This window comes from Passer domesticus, chromosome 2, assembly GCF_036417665.1.
Source record: "Passer domesticus isolate bPasDom1 chromosome 2, bPasDom1.hap1, whole genome shotgun sequence".
In the NCBI taxonomy this organism is placed as follows: Eukaryota; Metazoa; Chordata; class Aves; order Passeriformes; family Passeridae; genus Passer; species Passer domesticus.
The window spans coordinates 113503965-113525372 of NC_087475.1; the positions used below are offsets into that span (position 1 = coordinate 113503965).

The following is a 21408-nucleotide window of genomic DNA, read 5'->3' on the forward strand; positions in this document are numbered from 1 at the left end:
CACAATTTAACCACAGAATTGCAGAATCATTTAGGCTGGAAAAGATCTCTAAGTTCATTGAGTCCAACCTTTGACCAATCACCACCTTCACAACTAGACTAGGGCACTGAGTGCCACATCCAGCTGTTTCTTGAGCACTTCCAGGGATGGTGACCTTACCACCTCTCTGAGTGCCCATTCCAATGCTTAACAACCCTTTCCATGTTCTTCTGATGTCCTCCTCCTGACTCAGCCTGAGGCTGTGTCCTCCCTCCTGGTTGCCTGGGAGAAGAGGCCAACCCCTATGCTGCTTGTGAGGTATCAACCACTACTTCCTTTTCCTCACCAGTTTCTGCCCATTCCCTACCATCCAGAGCACATAAGGAACAGCTCAGCCCATATGTCTGACTTGGACACCTGAATTACTCAGCCTTACTGTTCACGTAAACACACTCCAGCCACAGGAGCAGCAGCAGACTTCTGGTTGCCTAGATTTCTTCCTGGGTTTCCTCTGGCTCCCACAAACAATAGGCATTTGCACACCCATGCACCTACAATCAATTTCTTAATGAAAATACTTCTTATCAGCACCTTGCTTGTAAACTTGCTTTCCATCTAGTATTTCTTTGGAATTGGGACAGGAAGGGGAAAAAAGCCCACCAAGAAGAAACCTCCAAGTCTGATAACAATGTAGGCACCAGACTCTGATGCACTGTATTGCACATTCTGTCATTTCTTTAGCAGTCAAAGGCAGCACTGCCAACAGACGACTAACCAGAAGGCTGAGCAGCCTGAACACACCGAAACCTGTCGCCAAAAAAATTCACAGCAGTTTCACCTACTCAGATATATCATGCAATTAAGAAGAAATGAAGATTAAAAAAAAGAGAGAAAACCATGTTTTTTATTATTATTAATATTAGTTACTATGTGAAAGAAAATTTCTGCACTAGCTGTTCATTTAACAGCCCAACATTTCCATAAGATCTTGTAGGAGAAAAAAGAGAGGAAAAAAAAATTCTAAGCCAAAGATCTATCAGACATGCATAACTTCAAGTATCTCCACTGCAGAACTCCAGAAAAAAAAAAAAAAAAAAAAAAAAAGGAGTTTACACACACAGAGCTTTCTGTTGGGTAACATTCTCTTAAGAGAAATGAAAGGTAAACCTCAAAATATACCCAGCATCAGTACCGTGGATGTTCCACATCTACAATGGATTGAAAACCCTTCCTGGGCTGGTCCTAGGTGGTCATTTCATTGGAAGACAGTGCGACATAAGTCTTTTCAAAACAATATTTTCATGTACAGCCCTCTCCCCAAACATCAGTAAGACAAACAACCGTAGAACAGAAGCACTGTAAGACATGATCTGAAAGTGACAGCCTTAGTGACAACTGGCACTACTAACAGTAGTGTTAATTCAATGGTACTCTCAAATCTCCTTTCTCCTATTATTTATGTGTGCTTTCCGGCTGGGGAATCTTTGCTCAACTTATTCTAACCTTACCCTTTTGGGGTACTAACTATGGTACTAACTCCCTAAGGAGTTAGGACCACAAAGATACTGGAAACTCAAGTCTGTTCCGAAGATGCAGCAGCCAGTGCTGGCAACAGAAAACACGCTCCCGCCCCTCGTTCATTCACCTTGCAAAGGCCATCAGAAAAACAAACTATGCAGCCCGCATCCTAAAGTTTGCACGGCCGCCGACTTGCACTCAACCAGGCCGGCCTTAAACAGGTTACATCTGCGCGAAAACATGGAAAGACACATGGAAAGAATCAGCGCACACCGCCCCGGCCGTGGCGGGGGACGCGCTGGTTTGCTTTTCGCTCTTGGAGACGCGCCTTGGCTCCTCTCGCTCCGGGATGAGGGAGGGGAGGCGACACCTCCGGGAGCCATCCCCCTCAACATCCCCACGGGGATTTCGCGGGGACCGTCCCCCCCAGCCCAGCGCCGCAGCGGGTCGGGAGGCCCGGGGAGCTGCCCGGGGCGGCGGTTCGCCATGGCCCCGCGGGACGGGGACGCGGCCACTTACAGCTCAGGAGCCCCAGGACAAGGAGCAGCAGACGGCGGCTCGCCATCTTCCCGCGGCGGCGGCGTGGGGCGGTGCCCGGGGCCGGGGGCTCAGCGCCCGCCGAGCTGCCACAGCAACCCGCCGTGCTCCGCCGCCTCCGGAGCCGGAGCCGCCCCAAACTTTTAACGTGTCCGAGGAGGCGGCTCCTCAGAAGGCAGGAGCCGGGGCTTGAGGCGGGGATGTGCCCTGGCCGCCCGCCCGCTCCAGAGCGGGGAGCCGCGGCTCCGAGAGCATCCCTCTCCTCTGCCGCCCCCGCAATGCCCCCGCGCATCCCGGGGACTGTGCTGTGTTGAGTCCAGAAGTTCTCCTCTCCGTTTTGTTAATTAATTTATTTTTAAGCTGGGATATCTTCATAGACTCAAGGACATTTGTTGCAACAGAATAAACTTTTCGTTAGGAAAGGATTCGGTTTCTCAAAGAAGAGCGTTGTCCCTGTTGGTGCGTTTCCCTCAGGCAAATCCCCCCAGGGAGGAAGTAGGGATAACGGGCTGGAATCACGGAACAAACATTTGGATATTCCGGCTAATAAAAAAAGCCATGTGAGGGCGAGGCGCTGTTTTAAGGCGAAAGAAGTCACAGTGACTCCTTGTGCCTCTCTGTACAGCTGAATTGGACAGAATCCCACCTACAGCAGGAGATGGGTCACACGGTGACCTTCAAAACATTTTTATTATGTTATTATTTTATACCAGACTAGGAGAGTTTTTTGTTAAATATACAGGTGGTGTAACGGTTCTTTAAATTTATGAATCAAGGAAAATTACTAATCTTGACAGTTAATAGTGTATCCGAGTAGTTTCCAGTGACATCTTAAAAATGCATTACCACTGATGTAATGCAGTTCTATAACAAGAAAAGTATCACAAGTATTTTTTTTTTTGGTTAATCAGAACAGCAATGTCGGCTATATTTTGTTAGAGAGCAACAAAATGAAGCAAGATAATTTATAAATAAAATCTCTAACAGCTATTTTAACAGAGAGCAAAGAAGTAGGATGCCATGATGCTCTTCATGGCAAAATCTTCTTAGTTTATTTCGAACATGGAAAAAAATCTATACAGAACACAAGTAATATTTCTTTTAAAAAATCTGCATACATATATGTATGTATGTATGTTCAGTATATGTTACTGGCATTATGACATGCATTTAATAAAATCAAAACTGTTCCATTGAAAACAGAAAAGTTTTTGGTGTGTCCCAGCCCATCATAGCTTTAGGCAAGTACAAAGGGTCATTGATTTCAGGAGGGCTGTTTTACTATTTAGTCAGACAATGATGGAAATGTTTTCTTGATATAGCATTTAAATATGCCAAGAGTCTGGTGGAAAAGTTATAAACATGGGGAATGTTAGGAAATGGCAGTATGGAATTAAAGGATAGGCGATAGGATGTTATTAATACTGATGGTTGATGAAATATTAACATGTCCTGGCTGTGTGTACTGGGAGCCCAAAAACCCCCCGTGTGCTGGGTTCATCCAAAGCCCCGTGGGCAGCAGGGCAGGGAGGGGATTCTGCCCCTCTGCCCCGCTCTGCTGAGACCCCACCTGCAGGGCTGCATCCAGCTCTGGGCTCCCAGCACAGCAAGGACAGGGACCTGCTGGAGCCAGGCCAGAGCAGGCACCAAGGGGATGGGGGGCTGGAACACCTCCTGGATTAAGGCAGGCTAAGAGATCTGGGGCTGTTCAGCCTGGAAAAGAGAAGGTTGCATGGATAACTCCCAGCAGCTTTCAAGTATCTGATGGGAGGCAGGAGAGGGATTCTTCATCAGAAAATGTAGTCATAGGACAAGGAATAATGGGTTCAAACTGAAAGAGGGAAAACTTAGGTTTACACATGTGGAAGAAATACTTTACAGTGAGCATGATGCATGGATTGCCCAGAGCAGCTGTGGCTGCCTCATCCCTGGAAGTGTTCAAGGCTGGGTTGGCTCTGAGTGACCTGGTCTAGTGCAAGGTGTCCCTGCCCATGGCAGGGGGTGGAATGAGATGGACTTTAAGGTTCCTTCCAACCTAAAGCTTTCTGTGATTCTGTGAGTCATTAACACAGCTCTTATACTATAGTAAATCCATTTAAATGAAAAGGTTTTATACAAGCATGAGGTCAGACTAAAGTTCCTTTCTTCTGTTCACTATTTCGTTTCTCTTGCAAGCGAAGCAAATTCCTAGTGTTTCCCCCACATTTCTCTGACTTTTTCTAGTACAGCTAATATTTTCTTTCCATTCCCTTCTTTTATTTCAGCAATGACTTGATCATAGTTTCTCTGCTTGCTTTATACAACTACAGGAAACACCAGCAATTAAATGTTAGTATTTTGAAGGCATTTACAGGATTACTGGAAAAGTGGTTGCAATACATATAGTTAATTTAATACATACAGCTTTTATCTATGTCCTTTGCTCAACAATTGTATTCTTAAAAATCCTGTTAAGTATTTATTAGAAGGGCACAAGACTGCTATCCATATTTTTTACCTTTTAAAGTTGGAGTAGAAATGTTTTCATTAAATAACACATAGAGCCCAAAATGGAAGGATTTGTTTGAGATGCAAAGTTTAACAGTTATTCTTGGAGAACTTTCCATAGACACTCCTTTTTAGAATAATAAAAATAGTCTATCATTAACATCTGCACACAAAATGCTAGTCAAGAATAGCTATCTTATTTTGAGATAGCTGTGCTAGTATATCTAGTATGTCAAGTACTTTGTATAGAAAAGCCTTGAAAAATATAGTGTAACTGCAACATGATTTCAAGATTTGGATGTTCTGTAACAATCCCAGGAATTAATAAATTGAAAGACTGCCCTCATTTTATTAAGCAATATTTTAGATAAATCTACATTCTTACATTGCAATGGAATTCTTCCTTTTTTAAATGAAAATTTCTATTGCAAATGTGAAGTGCTAATGATAATCTCTTTTAATAATGAGTTTACCTTTTATTATTGCAGCATCACTCTGTTACGGTCCAAAAATTAAAATTACTAGAAATGCCTCTGCTTGAATTAAGGTGCAAACAAGACCATATGCCAATGTCAATAATATGGGTTTTATTTAATTATAAATATGAGAGAGACAGAGAGAGAGAGAGAGAGAGAGAGAGAGAAGGAGAGAGAGAAAGAAAGGAATAGAAAAGAGGTGGCGGGACAGAGAGTGACAGAGACAGACCAAAGAAAGTATCACTACTTTGTGAATTCCAGTGTTCTGTTGATCCTCTCCAGCAGGTTGCCTTGGTGGTGAGGGTCCCCCCTGAAAAGCATAGAATCCAATGGATTAATATACACTCAGGCCAGGCCAGCTGAGAATGCCCAGGTACCTCCCCTGGAAGGAGGCAGTCTCTTGCAGCAGGCTCTGGATCTGTTGCATCATTTTACATCCATGCAGTCCTGTGGTGCAAGGTCTCTGGAGCACACTTTCAGGATCTTTGATGGATTATGCACCCCCCCCCAGCTGCCTCCCATGTGAATGTCCCATGGATGTGGCCTGTTGGGGGTTCCACAGCTGGGCTGGTTTGTGTAAGGGAGGATGGGTGTTCACTGCTTCTGACCAGAGGTTACACCACACATCTGAAACCTCCTCCTCAGCCCTTGGTTGTGGGGAGTCTGTGCAAACCTAGCCTCTGTGGGCTGTGGTCTTCCCCACCCCAAAGCCAGACGGGGTTGGTTCTCTGCTGGGTTTGGCTTTCTTATGGATGTATTCATTTCCCTCAGCCTTGTTTGTTTCCCCCCAGACTTGAGATGATTGAATATAATGTTGCATTTTTCTTGTCTGGGCAGCTTAACTCACAGTGTAAAGTTCCAGTCAGGCATCTTGAAGGAGGGATGGGCTTCTGAGGTTGTCGCTTCTTTATGCAGTTTTTGCTATAATGGGCAAAACTCCTTCATAACAATGTTCAAGGCATGAACCACTTCAGTCCGTGACACACTGTCGAAGAATTCTGTTCTCCTCACCTAACAGAAAAACTGTTTTGAAAAATAATTTGTAAAAATTCTGTGAAAGACCATAAGCCTCTGGCTCTTCACTTGGGAAACATTTTATCTTTCCTAGCTGTAGGATGCTAAAAATTAATCAAGAGAAATTAAGTTATGAGAATTCTCCTTTTGATGATTTCTCCACTCAAAATATATTTTATTTTTCAGGAGGAACAAAATCTCTCTAGATTTATTCTTCTACAATTTGCATGTTGATTTCTAGAATAGCTTTGATGTAAAATAACAATAACAAAAAATCAGTACAACAAATTAGAACTGCTAAATTTGGTTGCAAAGGTGTTGCAATGTAGATACTCAAACACCTATCACAGATAGATTAGCAAGGAAGATGACTGATTCCTCTTCTCAAACACCTGCATAGAAGAGGGGCAAAAGCAGTGCAGTACATGAAGAAAACTGGTTGTTTAATTAGCACCTTGAAGAGTAAGATGCTAATTTCTATGGAATCTCTTCTTTGTTATGGCTTACATATGCCAGACTAGAAGATAGTTGCAGGAGAGATAATGAATGTTCATCCCTGCACTGTCATTAAAAATAACTTTAGAAAAAAAATTTAATGAAAGACAGTGTTTCCCCAGTCAGTCACATTCAGGCATATCTCAAGTTTACTCATTGAATTTAAGTAGATTAAATAATGCAACCCTCATTCCATGTAAGAAAGCACATATTTTTATCCTGTTGATAAGCAGGTAGTATAGATGTCTGATGATCTGGGAGTAGCTGTTCTTTTGTCTGCAGAGTGAAATGCCAGTCAAAGCATAAAGGATTACAGTTCTGTGCTGCTTTTCCTTTTTCTTCCTGTGCTTTCCTACCACGATTGTGCTTTAAATGTTTTAGTGTCTCTTGGTTCATCTATAATAAAAGATAACCCAGCAAGTTTGCTGATAACTGTGCCTGATAATTGTAATAGTAGCAGTGGGGAAGATGTAGAATATGGAGCCCCAAAGGGAGAAAATGAAAGACACAGGAAAAAAAAGTAATTCTGTGCATAAGCATGCCTATCATTCTTTATATGGACAGTTGAGAGCTTACTGTTGTTGGAACTCACAAGGTTCAGGCTTTGATCAAGAAGATACCTTTGAATATTTTACCATATTTTTAATGAAGAGGAAACAGATTTTTTCATATTTTCTAAAAAGAGAAATGTTATGTTTGAGATGGTCAGAGATGCCATTTGAGATTTGGTGCCATAGCCTGTGCATAAGATCTCTGTACACATCTTTTTTCTAAGCACACTACATTGTTGTCACATATATTTGCTTTAATAAATGCTGAATACAGTAGCACACAGCTGTGAAGTGACCATTCTGATGTGACTCCAGGCATAGCTAAGGAACAAATTGATGGAATAGTATTTTGTAAAACTGCTAAAACAGACTCCATTTAATTTAGCTCAATTGCCAATATGTCTTTTTTACAATCCATATCATAATTTTTTTTTCTAAAATCCATTGACTGATGCACTATGCACTTTTTGTGCAGCTTTGACTGCCAGCCTGCAGTACACTGAATCTATCAGCTTGAAAACCTTGTCCTTTAGTGTAAAGAATAATCAGCAGCCATATGTAAGTGTGTAGACAGGCTGATATTTCCAATTTAAGGGACACTTCTTTTCTTTTGCAATTTTAGTTATCACCACACCTGTTTTGTTACAATGTCCTGGGGTATTGCTTTAATGCCTGTCCACTCCCCTGGTTACAGAAGGCCTTGTCTCCTTTTCAGTTCTGTGGCTTTTTATTATTTTTTATAGCTGCTTCATGTGAATTATTTTAACTCACATCTGGGGGAAAAAACCCTGATTTATCTGACAAATTATCTGCTTGTTTTGTAATTTGAAACTAAAAACTAAGTGAGCAAGTATATTTTTGAGAAAAGAAGCAAAAAAATATTTTCAGATACTTTTTTTTTTTTCTCCCAGCTGTCATTGATGGCTGTTTAAAGACACAGCATGCCATGGATTAGTTGCCAGGCTGTAATGCAATGGACTAGAGTAGTGATAGAACACTGTATTGCTATTAAACTGTTAAAATATTTAATATCTACTGGGACTGCCAAACCTGAACCAAGAAGGACAGAAAATGTGAGGGTAGAACAAGTAAAGAGCAATACAAATTACTTGTTCTCAGTCGTGTTTTTCAGTGTAACCCCCTACAGCCCACCTTCATTTTCTGGAATGTTTTGTATGAGTTTATATTTGATTTGCAAAGTACAGAATCAATGCCTTTTACTTTTTTTTTTTTTAACTGAACTTTCAAGATTACTGCCACTGAGTAGGCAGCTCAGTAGCAATTAAAGGTACATTTCCAAAAATGATCCATCACATAGGATGGCATTGTGGGACAGAATTCAGCTTAAGCAACAGTGGACAGTGCATTAGCCACAATGCTGCTGGTGGAGAATTCAGAATTATTTTGCCACAGTGTTCATAATGCTTTACTGCTCACTAGGTAAAAGCATGCCTGGATGGCAGAGCTCAAATTTTTCACAGAAGGGTTGTAAAGTATTGAAATGGGATGCACAGAGAAGTGGTGGTAGTGTTTAGAAAATAAGTAGATGTGGTACTTTGTCATATGATTTAGTCAATGTAGTGGTATTCAGTTAAAGATTGGACTTGATGGTCTTGGAGGTCTTTTCCAACTTCAATGATTCCATGATTCTATAATTCTATGGTGTTATGAAGAATACACCTCATAAGATGTAGTTACACTGCATGTTGTCTTACAAGGCTTTTTCTGCTTCTGGCCATGGATTACTGCTCTCACTTTGCTCGTGCAGGAAGAGTAGTAAAAGAAATAATGTTAATCATATGAATAAAACATTATCTTTCAGCAGTACTCATCCTGCAAACGGTATCACTTTAGCAACCTTGCATTCAGTGCCACAACCTCTGTCTCAGGCACATGGTGGTGGGATTCTTGGGGTTGTCCTGTGCAGGGCCAGGAGCTGGACTGCAATCACAGTCATAGATTCACAGAATAGTTTGGGTTGGAAGGGGCCTTGAAGGTCATCTAGTTTCACGGACAGGGACACCATTCAGTAAACCAGGTTGCTCCAAGCCCCATCCACCCTGGCTATGAACAATTCCAGGGATGAGGCAGCCACAGTTCTCTGAACAACCTGTACCAGGGCCTCACCACCCTCACAGGAAAGAATGTTTTCCTTATATCTCATGTGAACCTACTCTCTTTCAATTCAGGCCATTTTTCCTTCTTCTGTCACTACAGAATTGTAGTGACAATTGCTTATCTTTTCTGCAAGTTTTCTGCAGGTGCCGGAAGGCCACAATTAGGACACCCTAAAGCTTTCTCTTTTCCAGCGGAACAGCCCCAGATCTCTTAGCCTGCCTTAATCCAGGAGGTGTTCCAGCCCCCCATCCCCTCGGTGCCTGCTCTGGCCTGGCTCCAGCAGGTCCCTGTCCTTGCTGTGCTGGGAGCCCAGAGCTGGATGCAGCCCTGCAGGTGGGGTCTGAGCAGAGCGGGGCAGAGGGGCAGAATCCCCTCCCTGCCCTGCTGCCCACGGGGCTTTGCATGAGCACAGGGCCGAGGAATGTCCAGCCTGTCACCCAGCGGGGTGAGACTGTCACAAGAGTGTCATAAGCGGGTCCCGTCCAAGGCAGGGCCCGTTCCGTGCCTCGGCGCTGACAGCGGCACCAGGGCGCGCCCGGCGGCCGCGCGCGGCACGGCGGCGGAACGGCGCGGCCGCGGCCGGTGTTGCGGGCGGAGCGCGGGGAGGAGGCACCGCGGCTGCGAGAGCATGGCCGCGCCCTGGGCCGCCCGCGGGCTGCGGGCCGCCAGACGTGAGTGAGGGAGGGAGGGGGCCGGGAGTGCGGGAGGGAGCCGGGAGCCGGGAGCCGGGAGTGCGGGGCGGGGCCGGGCTCGGGCTCGTACTGCCGCGGTGCTTTCAGGGGCTGAGGTGCCCTTATTAGGCCGCGGGGGAGCTGGCCTGTCTGAGGGAAGGGCCTTTGCAGCCAGGGAGCGACATTAACCTTTGCAAAAGACCAACTACCCAGAGTAGTTAGGGTTGGAAGAGACTTCTGGAGATCATCCAGTCCTGCCAGGGCAGGGTCACCACGAGCAGGTGACACATATCCAGGTGGATTTGGAATGTCTCCAGGGAGATACTCCACACCCTGCCAGGGCAGCTTATTCCAGTGCTCTGCCCCTCTCCACGGAAAGAATTTCTTCTTCGTGTTGAAGCGAAACTTCTCGTGTTTTAGTTTATGGCCATTGTTTCTCATCCTGTTGCTGGTCACTACTGAAAGGAGTCTGGCACCAACCTCTTGGCACCCACCTTTGAGATATTTATATGCATTATTTCAGATATTTATATGCGTTAATGAGATTCCCTTTCAGTCGTTTCCTCTCCAAACTAAACAGGCCCAGCTCCTGCGGTCCCTCCTCACAAGAGAGGTGCTTGAGACCCCTCATCATCTTTTTGACCCCTTTTCTTGCCTCAGTGTCCTGTTGTGACTTTGGGCAGGCAGTGCAGGGGCCCAGCGTGGCCACTTGCTGGAGCTGCAAAAGTGCTACCTTGTACATATTGAGACAATAATATAAAATATAATAAAAAATATAATAAAAAACATGGTGGGTGATCGGTAGTGCTGTAGAAACCAAAACCTTATAAAGAGGCTTTGAAAACTCAGGATGGGTCACAGAATGGTTGAGATTGGAAGGGACCACAGTGGGCCAGCTGGTCCAACCTCTCTGCTCAAGTAGGATCATCCCAGAGCACATGGCACAGGATTGCATCCAGATGGTTCTGGAATATCTTCAGTTAGGGAGACTCCACACCCTCTCTGGGCGATCTGTTCCAGTGCTTGGTTACTACAGGAAAATTCTTCATGTTCATGTGGAACTTCTGTGCAACTGTTTCTGTCCCTTGTCCCATTGCTGGGCACCACTGAGCAGAGCCTGGTCCCTGCTCTGGCCCCTCCCTGCAGGCGCTGACAGACACTGATGAGGTCCCCTGTCAGTCATCTCCTCTTGAGGCTGAGCAGCCCCGGCTCCCTCAGGCTTTCCTCCTGAGGGGGATGCTCTGCTGGGCTCACCCCAGGATTGCTTTCTCCAGGATTATTGCTTACTCAGTGTCTCTGCTGTCACAGGGTACATCTCCACACCAGCCTGCTCTCAGCTGACACCTGATGAGGTGGTTCGGATGCGTAATGAGCTCTTCACCAAAGAGAAGGAGAGACAATTGTCTCTTCACCCACGGATTGAGAAAATTGAAGTGAAATACACCGGGAAGCAGCACACTGGCAGTGTGTTTGTCATGAACAAGGCTCTGTCTACCCCGTATAACTGTGCCATGCGTAAGTGGATGGACTTCTGACCTAGCCCCTCAGGGTGGATGTAGTGCTGCCAATTGAAATAGAAACAGTTAAATTGTTTGGAGGCTTGTTTCACAGTTCACCCTTCCAGGTCATCTACAAATAGGAGACTTGCAGTTGTTAGAAATGCAGCAGTCTGAACTGCAGATCCTGAAAAATGTGGTCAATAACTAACTAATACTTCAGATTACTTTTTTTCTAAAATTTTCTTTAGATTTAAGTGAATGGCATTGCAAGAACTCTGTTCTGGCTTTTGTGGATGGTGAAATCTGGGACATGTACAGACCCCTGACCAAATCATGTGAAATTCAGTTCCTTACCTTCAAAGATGAAGATCCAGAGGAAGTAAACAAGGTAAATTATTACCTTGTCCTGTTGTAGGTGACCCTGGTTCTCTGTACCTTGTCTCATTGCAGGTGGCCCTAATTATGACCTCTTGATTCTGTGTGCACCTTCCAGTTCCATGCCTGTCTGCTTTCTTGAACTTTGTTGTCATTAAAGTTCATTTTAAAGACATTTTTAATCTCTTTTTAATGGTGCGCCATGGCTATCATTAGCTGCACTAGTGTGTGGGCTGGGTGAATTGTTGGCTTTCCTTTCAACTGTTGTATTATTCTGGGATTTCAGATTTAAATATCTCTAGGGTTACATCTGGCTTGCATTCTAAGTGCAGTTTTGATTTTTTAATTTTATTCTGTTTGGAGAATCATCTCTGAATAGAAGTTTAAGAAAGTAATCATAGAAAGAAAGTAATCATAGAATCATGGAAAAGCTTGGGTTGGAAGGGGCATTAGAAGCTCATCCAGTTCCACCTCATGCCATGGGCAGGGATGCCTTCCACTAGCCCAGGTCACTCATAGCCCTGTCCAGCCTGGCCTTGAACACTTCCAGGGGTGGAATGCTTGGGTTGACAACTAGGTTTGTGCATCATCCAGTTAAGTTTTTGGGGGATTTTTTTGGAATTAAAAAATCTTCTAGGCATTAAATTCCTGTTCTGAAATTCTCTTTGCAGGCGTACTGGCGTTCCTGTGCCATGATCATGGCGTGTGTGCTAAAGCGAGCGTTCAAGGATGAGTACTCTGTCAACCTCGTTAAAGCTCCAGAAGTGCCAGGTGACAAAAGTGTTCTATATTGATTGTCTTCTGCTGCTTCTCAAACTAGTGTTTAATAACCAAACTTAGAAAAACATTATTTCCAATGACTGATGGTACTTAGCATTGGAATGTGTATTACATGCTGTTGTAGTTGCCTTTAATTTATAATAACCACACTTAAAACAATTTTGTTATTAACGTTCAGAAAACTGGGTTTCAGACCACTTAGTATTTCAGCTGAAATTAGTAACTAAAAATCTGTATTGTGAAGTGACATGAGCAAGGTTTCTAGATGTGATGAGACGTGTTTCTGTGGAATTTGATCTAATAACTGCATAACCTTGTCCATCACTTGAGTTTCTAAAAATGACAATGTCTACACCAAATTGGAAGATTATTGAGGTACAAACAAGCTTAGTAACAACTTCTGCTCATCCATGATCTGATTTAAGATTTCGAAAAGTGAGAAAATACTCAAGGGAAGAGGTTGTTTCAGTAACAAAACCTGCTTAATTATACATTTAATATATGAGAAGGTTGGTTGCTGGTTATGTGGAGTGCTATAACTGCTACTCTTTTTAGCAATTTTAGCATTTGTTGTGATTGATAAGAACAGGTAAATATTTCAGTTCTACCAGAATTTGGAATAATCTTGGATATACTTAGCTATATCATTATACTGCATGTATAGAAATAGTGTGATCTTACTGGGTTCATAGATGTGATTTCTAAATAGCCATTACTCAATATCCACAAAAGAGTGTACTAACAACTGCCAGATAAACTTGTGTTGTCTTTACCAGAAATTTGTGCATTGCTTGTGTCATGGATAAACAGCTGTAATATTGTCTGATTTCTCTATGCAAAAAAATCCTCTTTATAATTTAATATCTCTCATTTATTGTATGTGGCATATGATGGAAAAACAGTGAAGTATTTTTGAAGTGAGTGGTTTTATTTTTTTTCTGCAGTGTTAGATGCAGTTTTTAGAAGCAGTTTATTTTTTCCCCTCTTTATTGGGATTCTGTTACACTGACATTGCATTAAAACTCCTTTCTAATTACTTTCTAATTCAGTGAAATGAAATTAAAACAACACAAGTTCAATCTGTCATTTTACAGTATAATCAGAGCTGAAAACTTGTTTTATGATGAATTTCTAGAAGTAATTCTGGTTTTCTTTTTCTTCTAATTTATTTTGTTGTAAGAATATGGTATGATTGTGAAATGCATACTTTGTTACAAACATGAATCTTTTTATCTTTGGATTGGAATTGCAGTGATCTCTGGAGCTTTCTGTTACGATGTGGTTTTGGACAGTAAACTGAATGACTGGAAACCAACAAACGTAAGCGCTTTTCACGCATAAACCCAAAAAGTTCTATATCTTGTGTCCTTGTCCAGTTGTTCTTTTTTGATTGGGGAGAAGAGACAGAGCTTTTTTCCCAAAGAGTAGTCTTTGGGAGCTGATCTCTGCATTTACCACACACTGGTGCTCTGACAGAGTGCTCTCACATTTCCTTTCAGACAAAAATAAACCTTGTGCTGTCTTCCACATGCTTTCAGGCTTTAGGTTTCTGGAGCTAGAGAAAAATTCTAGTCTGGGGTACAAGTTCAGAAACATAGATAGAGCTGTTGGGGCCGCAGTGCCATATTTGTTACTGTACAGATCTGTTCCTCCTCAGCTACTCTTGCCTGGTAATGTAGATGCAGCCACAGTCTTTGTGTGAGTAGAGTCTCTGAAAATAAAAGTGTGTATAAAGCATATTTTCTGGGGGTTTGCAGCACAATCAGTTTGCTGTTGAATCTAATTTGCGAGCACATTCAGCTGCAGCTCTCCTTAATAGCTTGGTTATGTTTCATGCTCTGCAATAAATCTTATAATCTGAATGCTCTAAATCTCAGAACCATTTGTGATCACAAATGTTTTACCCATCTGGGGCCCATTCTTGTTCTTGTGCCCAAAAACCAGCAGAGAGGTGTATGGCCAGCAAAGCAAATTGGTACAATGCAGAATTTTTCTTCAATATGATCTTGTAGCTGAAGTAATTTAATTAGAAATATTTTCTACATGACATTTTAAATGTAATTCCACCTCATAACAATTTCTTATTTACGAGTAAATCTGAATTACGCAGCACCTCAGACTCTGGTTCAAGGTGACAAATTTTTATTTATTAAATGTTTAGTACCTTTTTTTAGCTTTGATCTATCATAATAGAGCTTATTTATAAGTGAAGACACTACTCTGGGAAACAAGATTTGTAGATGAGTATTCAACAGTAGCAAGACTGTGTATGTAGTACCATGTAGTGAAAACCTTGTATTAAACTGCCTACGTGGGCAGTTTAATTAATCTATATTGTTTTTGATTGAAAAATGCCTATTTCTCATTGAAATGACTGGACATTGATTCTGTCCATTAAAACAGTGATGATCTGTAGTGCTCTTAAGATAATAGTAAGACACTCTTGCAGTAAAATTACTGTATTTAGGGTTTATAGTAGATGATCTGTGTTGCTTCGACTAATATTTAGTGTTTGCCGTGCTTTATCTGCTCACTACAGCTGTGAGAAGGTGGTTACAGTTTTTGTGTTCTTTTATTAGGACAACTTCCGTTCTCTTACAAGGGATGCCAAAAAGCTGATCCATCAAGACCTGCCCTTTGAAACACTGCATGTTGAAGCAAAAGTAGCACGTGAAATGTTTCAGCATAATAAGTGAGTGTCTGAATTTGCCTGTCTCTCAAGGGGACAATTCCAAATCAAGTCAAATCTCTGCTTGGTTTTATAAATCTAAAATAAGATGTGATGGGTGAAGTAAGAATGTACTTCTCCCCCTGCTCTGAATGAGCCTGTCTCCATTCTCTTCCCACCAACTTACTCACACCAACTTAGTTCTTGTTCTCTTCAGAGGCCAACACCAGGCACCTCTACTGGATGTAGTTTTGTGACAAACTGAAAGACTGAGGCTTCTTTTGTTCACTAGTGAGCTTCAAGATTCAACTACTATTAAATTGAAACTTTGGTGGTTAGCCTTTTCTGAAAGGCTTCCATATTTAAAGAAATGTATATTTTTCATGTCCTGGTATCTTCAAATGAAGATTTAATGAAATGCAGTTTTTGAATTGTGCAGGGGAAAATAGATAAAATACTTTGGTCTGTGCTATGAAAAAAAGGTTTGTTCAAAACCTCCTGTCTTCTTTGTGGAGAAAACTACCTCAGCCATGTTTCTGGTCCACAGCTTTTTGGCATTTGGAGAGATGCAGGAGAAAATGAGAAATAATTTATCATTTTGTGAACCAAAATTAAACTACAATGAAGCTAAAGTTGGAAAATAGCAAATTTTTTATCTTAATGCTGAAAGTAATTTTAATGTGACATAGGTATCATCATCTCCACTTTGTTGGCTGCACTGACAGTAGGTGGGAGCTGACTTTTGATGGTACTTTTATATTGTGTATAGAAACCACAGAGAATGCTTACTTCCCTGTATTACTGTTAAGGGCTACACATTGCATCAGGTCAGTTTAGGTGGTGTCATGGTGACTTCTAGTCTTACAGGTGACCTGAAAAACTCTTATTTGTAGTAGTAGTAGGTCCATTGTAGCTTTCTGAATAAAACTGCTGTGGGAGCATAGCCCTCCTATAAAATATGCACAGAATAGACTGGAGTAGATGTTTCAGTGGGAAGGGACCTACAACAACCACCTAGTTCAGCTGCCTGACTGATGTGGGGCTGACAAGTTACAGCAAGTTATTAAAGGCATTGTCCAGATGTCTCTTAATCAGTGACAGGTTTGGGGCATCGACTGCCTCTCCAAGAAGCCTGTTCAGTGTTTGAGCACCATCTCCTAAGGAAATGCTTCCTGGTGTCCAGTTTGAGCTGCCTCCCAGCACAGCATTAAATCATTCCCAAACATCCTGTCTCGGGATCCCATGTTGACTGTGCCTGATGATTGCACTATTTTTAAAGTGCCTTTCAGTAGTGCTCAGTAAAATCTCTGTAATTTTTCCATGAACTGAGGTTAACTAACGGGTCTGTTAATGAAGCACATCAGTATGTGTTCTCATTAGGAATTTAAACTAATCTCAAAGCTCACATAAATACAAGCAGGATTTTTAGGCATTTTAAATGAATTAAATTAGTTTCTGAAGTGCTCTTATAAGAGCAAGGTGTTAAAGGTGAGGATTTTTAAATTTTTTTTTCCTCGTCCAGATACAAAATGGAGATGATAGAAAGAAAAGCTGCACAGAATATGGAAGGAATTGTACCATTACATAGGTAAGCAAAACTGCCCTCCCATTCTGTAATGATTCACTGGGACATTTGGGTATATTGCATGTACTCTCTGCAAGTGAGAAAAGCCAGTTACTTGGGATGGTTTTAAATTTAAAGATCACTTGTATTCATTACTGTCTGTGGTGTGTCTAAAGTTGCTAGTGTGGTTTCTTTGCTTGTTTTTTTAAATATAACCATTATTTTGTGATACTTTGTGATCCAATGTTTCTATTTCTTGTTATGTTAAGGGTGGTAAGTGCCAGAGAAGTCTTACTGTTTTCAGTGCTTTTACATGAAAACAAAATAAATCTCTAGAGCTTGACAGGCTAAATAAAACACAAACCAAATACTGGTTTGAAAGCAAGAGTTAGCATTATATAACGGATTTTTCTTTCAAAGTTGTCAAGATCTTCCTAACTTGCAATCTGCTGCTTTGTAGTGGTGGAGATGAGAACAGAACAGCATCCTGGGGATACAGTGTAAGATGCAGAGTTCTTAGTCTGGAGGCAGGATAATTGCCTGTATCTTAGGCAATTCTCTGTCTTAGGCTATTGTAGGATATTTGGTTGTGAAGATGTCTAAAGAGTTCCTAATTTGTTTTTGCTCCACCTTAAGGAGCATCATCTATCTAAAGGAACGATGTTTTTACAGTGGTGGTCCTTGAAATTTTAGAACAATGTTGTGTCATTCTTTCCTTCCTCCCACTCTGATCTGCTCAGTAAAGGGGAAAATGGGCTTACCTATTGCTTTTGGGAGAGGTTCATTCTCAGTATTTCTTTGCTGTACTATGCTGTCTCTCTTTTCTTAATTGATTTGCATTTTTCCAAGAACTGGGAAGGGAAATACCTGTGCAGGTTGTAAACACTGTACTGTGGAAAACAGGTGATCTTGGAGACAAATCTTTTTCTGGTGAATGACAGTTATCCCAATTGTAGAGCCAACATGGCATCAAAGACTTTTTAAACCTAAGATCCTTTCCTAGACTTGAGGTTTAAATTTTCTAAGTTCATTTAAGGAAATTGTGTGACCTGTACTTTTGGTTTAGGAAACTTAAAAATGCTGAGCTGGAGATTTGTTTAGATTTGGTTTGGGATTTATGTGGACTTTCTTTCTGTTAATTGGAATTTGCTAATCAAAAATAAAACCTAATCTCCTTGTATTTCGCTCCAAATGTATTTGGCATGTAAACTGGGTTTTTTTCATCTCCCCAGGTTTGGTGACTTTGTAGATGTTAGTGAAGGTCCTCATATTCCAAGGACAAGTTTCTGTTTCCAGTATGAGATAACAGCAGCCCATAATCTTCAGACTGACCAGTCTGAATTGATAAGGAGATTCCAGGGTGTGTCCTTGCCAGTCCATTTGAGGGTAAGCAATCCATTTTGCACAGTTTTTCCTTCTTTAAATTAGAGCATTTTACCGTTGTTTCCATTTTGGTTAGGTGCTCTGTTGGTAGCTAAATGGAATTCATAGTTGAGAGCCGTAGAAAGGGAGGGCCCGTAATGGTGACTGTGTTGGATATTTGGGGTTCATTTTCCTGAAACAGTTGTGGATGTGCAGTCAGAAATAGAAAAGTTTGAGAGGGCCCACGATGTTATTTTTCAGTATGGAAGGTGTTGTTTTGGTTGTATAATTCCTGCATGGATATTTCATTCTGCTTGCCTAAGTTGTGCATGCCAGTCTTTTGATATCTAGGCTACTGACAGTGCTTAAAAGAGCAGAACTTTGTATTTATACACCTAATAAATACCCCATTCAAAGAATTTCATGACATCAAAGTAAAAGGCAGCAACAATGAAAAATGTCCTAGCTCTAATGAGTCTTGAACAAAGAACTGAAGGTGGAGGCAGAAGTCTTTATTCCCATTTGTGTTGACTTTCATGATTTTGACCTTATGATCTAGCACTATTGTCTTAGCTGGGGAAGTTTTCAAGGGTTCCTCAGCTGATCTCTGTGTTCCCTTCCTAAGCATATTTCCCTTTTTTGCCAATTAATTCCTCAAGGATTCCACGCAGTGGGTGAATCATAGAACCATAAAATGGTGGGACCTTAAAGTTCATACAGTTCCAATTCCCCTTCCATGGGGAGGGCACCTTCCACTGGACCAGGCTGCTCAAGGCTCCCTTCAACCTGGCCATGAACACTTCAGGGATGGGGCATGTGGTGGGTAGACATTTATTCAAGTCTCCCACATGAATATGGGCAAATTGGACACCAAAATTATAAGTTGTTAGAACATTTAAACTGGGCATTATTGTGGTTTTGTGCCATCATTTCTATACATTTGTCAAATCTATTCTATGATAAGATTATTCTTTACCTCTGCTAACATAATTTAATCACATTTCACACAGGCTCACCACACCGTGTGGCACAAACTGCTGGAAAGATCAAAGAGGCTGGTAAGTCTCACTAGAGGTGAAGTACAGGTTACCAAATACAAAAGTATGCTCTGATAGAGGACACTTTGAATGATTAGAGGTAGGTAGTATACTCAAGAACATATCTTTAAGAATGGAAACATTCACAGGTGAATGGAAATCAGAAATCTATTACAGGACGTGCTAGCACCTTTTTTGAGGTCTGTTATTATAAAGCATTGCACCATTTAAAAAACATACACTATTTCATTGATATGATTTGTGCAATTAAAAGATACTTCAAGGTAAATGGAACTGTAAGATATTATAACCCACATATAACCAAATAACCACTATCAAGACATATTTAAACATAGGAAGTCTTTGTAAGAATTAAAGACCAGCTGTTGTAGAGCCTTTCGATCAATAATTTTACTTGTTTGGCAAGAGACAGAAAAAAATGTACTTCATGTCTTCTGAAACTTGTTAGCCATGATATGTTCTGAGCCTTCCCCATGGCATCTTCCCTGAACTTAGTTTGAATATTCTTGTTCTTCAGGTTGTTTAATTTTGGAGAAGATAATAGTCTTTGTAGATTGTCCTTTCTTGTTACAGTGACAGTATGAGGGGAGTATTTTCAGGATAAAGGAGAGTGAAATAATTTAAAAAAATATAACAAAATTGATATCTTTCTGCAGGTAACTGAAGAAGATTATTTGGAAACAGCAGAACAATGTCTTGAGGCAAAAGATGGAACTGAAGAAGCAAAACCTGTATCAGTTTAAATTAAGTTGAACCTCTAAATGTACATAATAAAATGTGTCTTTTTACATGACTTGTTGCTGCCTCTTACAAAAATGTCTTGGGTAATTAATTTGAATTCTGTGACGTAAATCATAGACAAGTATAAACACAGGTATATTCAAAATATTTCAGTCCACTTTAAAGGTTTCCCTAAAGAAAAAAAGGGCGGGTGGAAGGAAGTTAATTTTTAATCTGCAGTAACTTGCAAGTTGCCCCTGACCTTACCTTGACAACAGTAATTGCATGTGTCCATCCATACGTTGGTGCCTACTGCAACCAAAAGTTGAGACAAATAGTATCTTAAAAAGATACCCTTAAAAGTATGTAAAAGTATAATTGCCATTGCTTTACCAATACAAAAATAGTAGAATGTAAAAGCCAGGAAGTTCTTGGAGTTTAATGATTTCTTTCTACTGCACAAGTGCTGTTAAAGATAATTTTCCAGAATAATACCAAGAATTTAGTTCATTACTTTGATCCCTAGTGTACTAAGATTTATTATGCATTTTCTTTGTTTGATATTTGAATATGGTGATTTCAATTAAATTTTGCAAGGGGGTTTTGTTAGATGATGTTTTCTGATGTTTTGTATTTTCATCCCTAACTCATTAGAACTGTTCTCATTATACCAGAGGAAATTTTGATTACTTTTTGAAGTGAAAATATTTTCTCTGAATTTCATCCCAATTATTATTTTTACCATTAACTGCATCACATTAACTATTCCTAATCAGTTGACACCGCAGTTTTGTGAGAGCAGGGTAAAGTGAGTTCAGTAAAATACATTTAGGTATAACCCATGTCTTCTCAGGATACTTGGAAAAGGGATGGGTTTTTTTCCTCTTGAGTAATGTTGCAGAGGACAGTCTATAATGGTACCAGATGCTTATTTTTTAAATAAGATTATTGATTCAAAGTTTACCTTCAATGCACGCATATGCATTTACACATTCTGTATATTTTCATTGAATTGAACTTGCTGGAGTGTACTTGGGCTTTGAACCTGTTGTTCTGGTGCTGTTGAAGAAGAAACACAGAAGTTTGCTGTTTTTGTTGTTTGGGTTTTGTTGTGGTTTTCTTTTAGTTTTGCTTGGTTGGTTATTGTTTGTTGTTTAATGCAGTACTTGCCATCTTTGACTGGTGAAATATTGCCATCTGAATTTTGGGATCCAGTCCAGGTGGTCTGTTTTGATTCTTAAGCTTGCTCTATTACAACCCAGAAAGACTCCTGATGTCTGCTTGCTATTTTGGGTATCCAGAATTCCTCCAGGATTCCACCAGCTGCAGAGGAAGGTGAGATGGCTGCTATCACTTAGGAATATACGTTTTTTAACCCTGTCTGGAATTTCACAGTTTTGCTGGTATGTTCCTTTTTTGGGGGCTGGGGAGAGGGGTTTTTTGTTTGTTATATTTGGGGTTTGAGTTTTGTTGGTTGGAGCAACAGGAAAGTCACCCAACAGGTGAATCCCCACAAAAGGGACTTTTGCAAGTGTG

General features: G+C 41.1%; 2 protein-coding genes and 1 long non-coding RNA gene across 5 annotated transcripts in view; 1 reads left to right on the forward strand and 2 right to left on the reverse strand.

The window, feature by feature from the left end:
* The window catches only part of JAM2 (junctional adhesion molecule 2), a 41858-nt gene extending 39517 nt beyond the window's left edge, over positions 1–2341 (reverse strand). For all 3 annotated transcript variants that reach the window (XM_064410858.1, XM_064410859.1, XM_064410857.1), the window contains exon 1: positions 2017–2341. In XM_064410858.1, the coding sequence (XP_064266928.1) occupies positions 2017–2326 (310 nt within the window). In that variant the 5' untranslated portion in view covers positions 2327–2341. The remainder of the gene's footprint in view (positions 1–2016) is intronic.
* Positions 2342–5111: 2770 nt separating this feature from the next.
* On the reverse strand, positions 5112–9521 carry LOC135294924 (uncharacterized). The gene is made up of 3 exons (XR_010356902.1): positions 9232–9521; positions 5845–6020; positions 5112–5307 (listed from the first exon to the last, which is right to left on the reverse strand). It is a non-coding gene; the product is annotated as an uncharacterized LOC135294924 (long non-coding RNA).
* A 60-nt stretch (positions 9522–9581) lies between these two features.
* MRPL39 (mitochondrial ribosomal protein L39) lies at positions 9582–19945 on the forward strand. The gene is made up of 10 exons (XM_064410865.1): positions 9582–9846; positions 11155–11361; positions 11594–11733; positions 12392–12491; positions 13753–13820; positions 15080–15192; positions 16691–16756; positions 17965–18118; positions 19105–19152; positions 19809–19945. The coding sequence occupies exons 1-10, from the start codon at positions 9597–9599 to the stop codon at positions 19893–19895; spliced, it is 1233 nt and encodes a 410-aa protein (XP_064266935.1). The 5' UTR covers positions 9582–9596; the 3' UTR covers positions 19896–19945.
* Positions 19946–21408: the final 1463 nt, after the last annotated feature.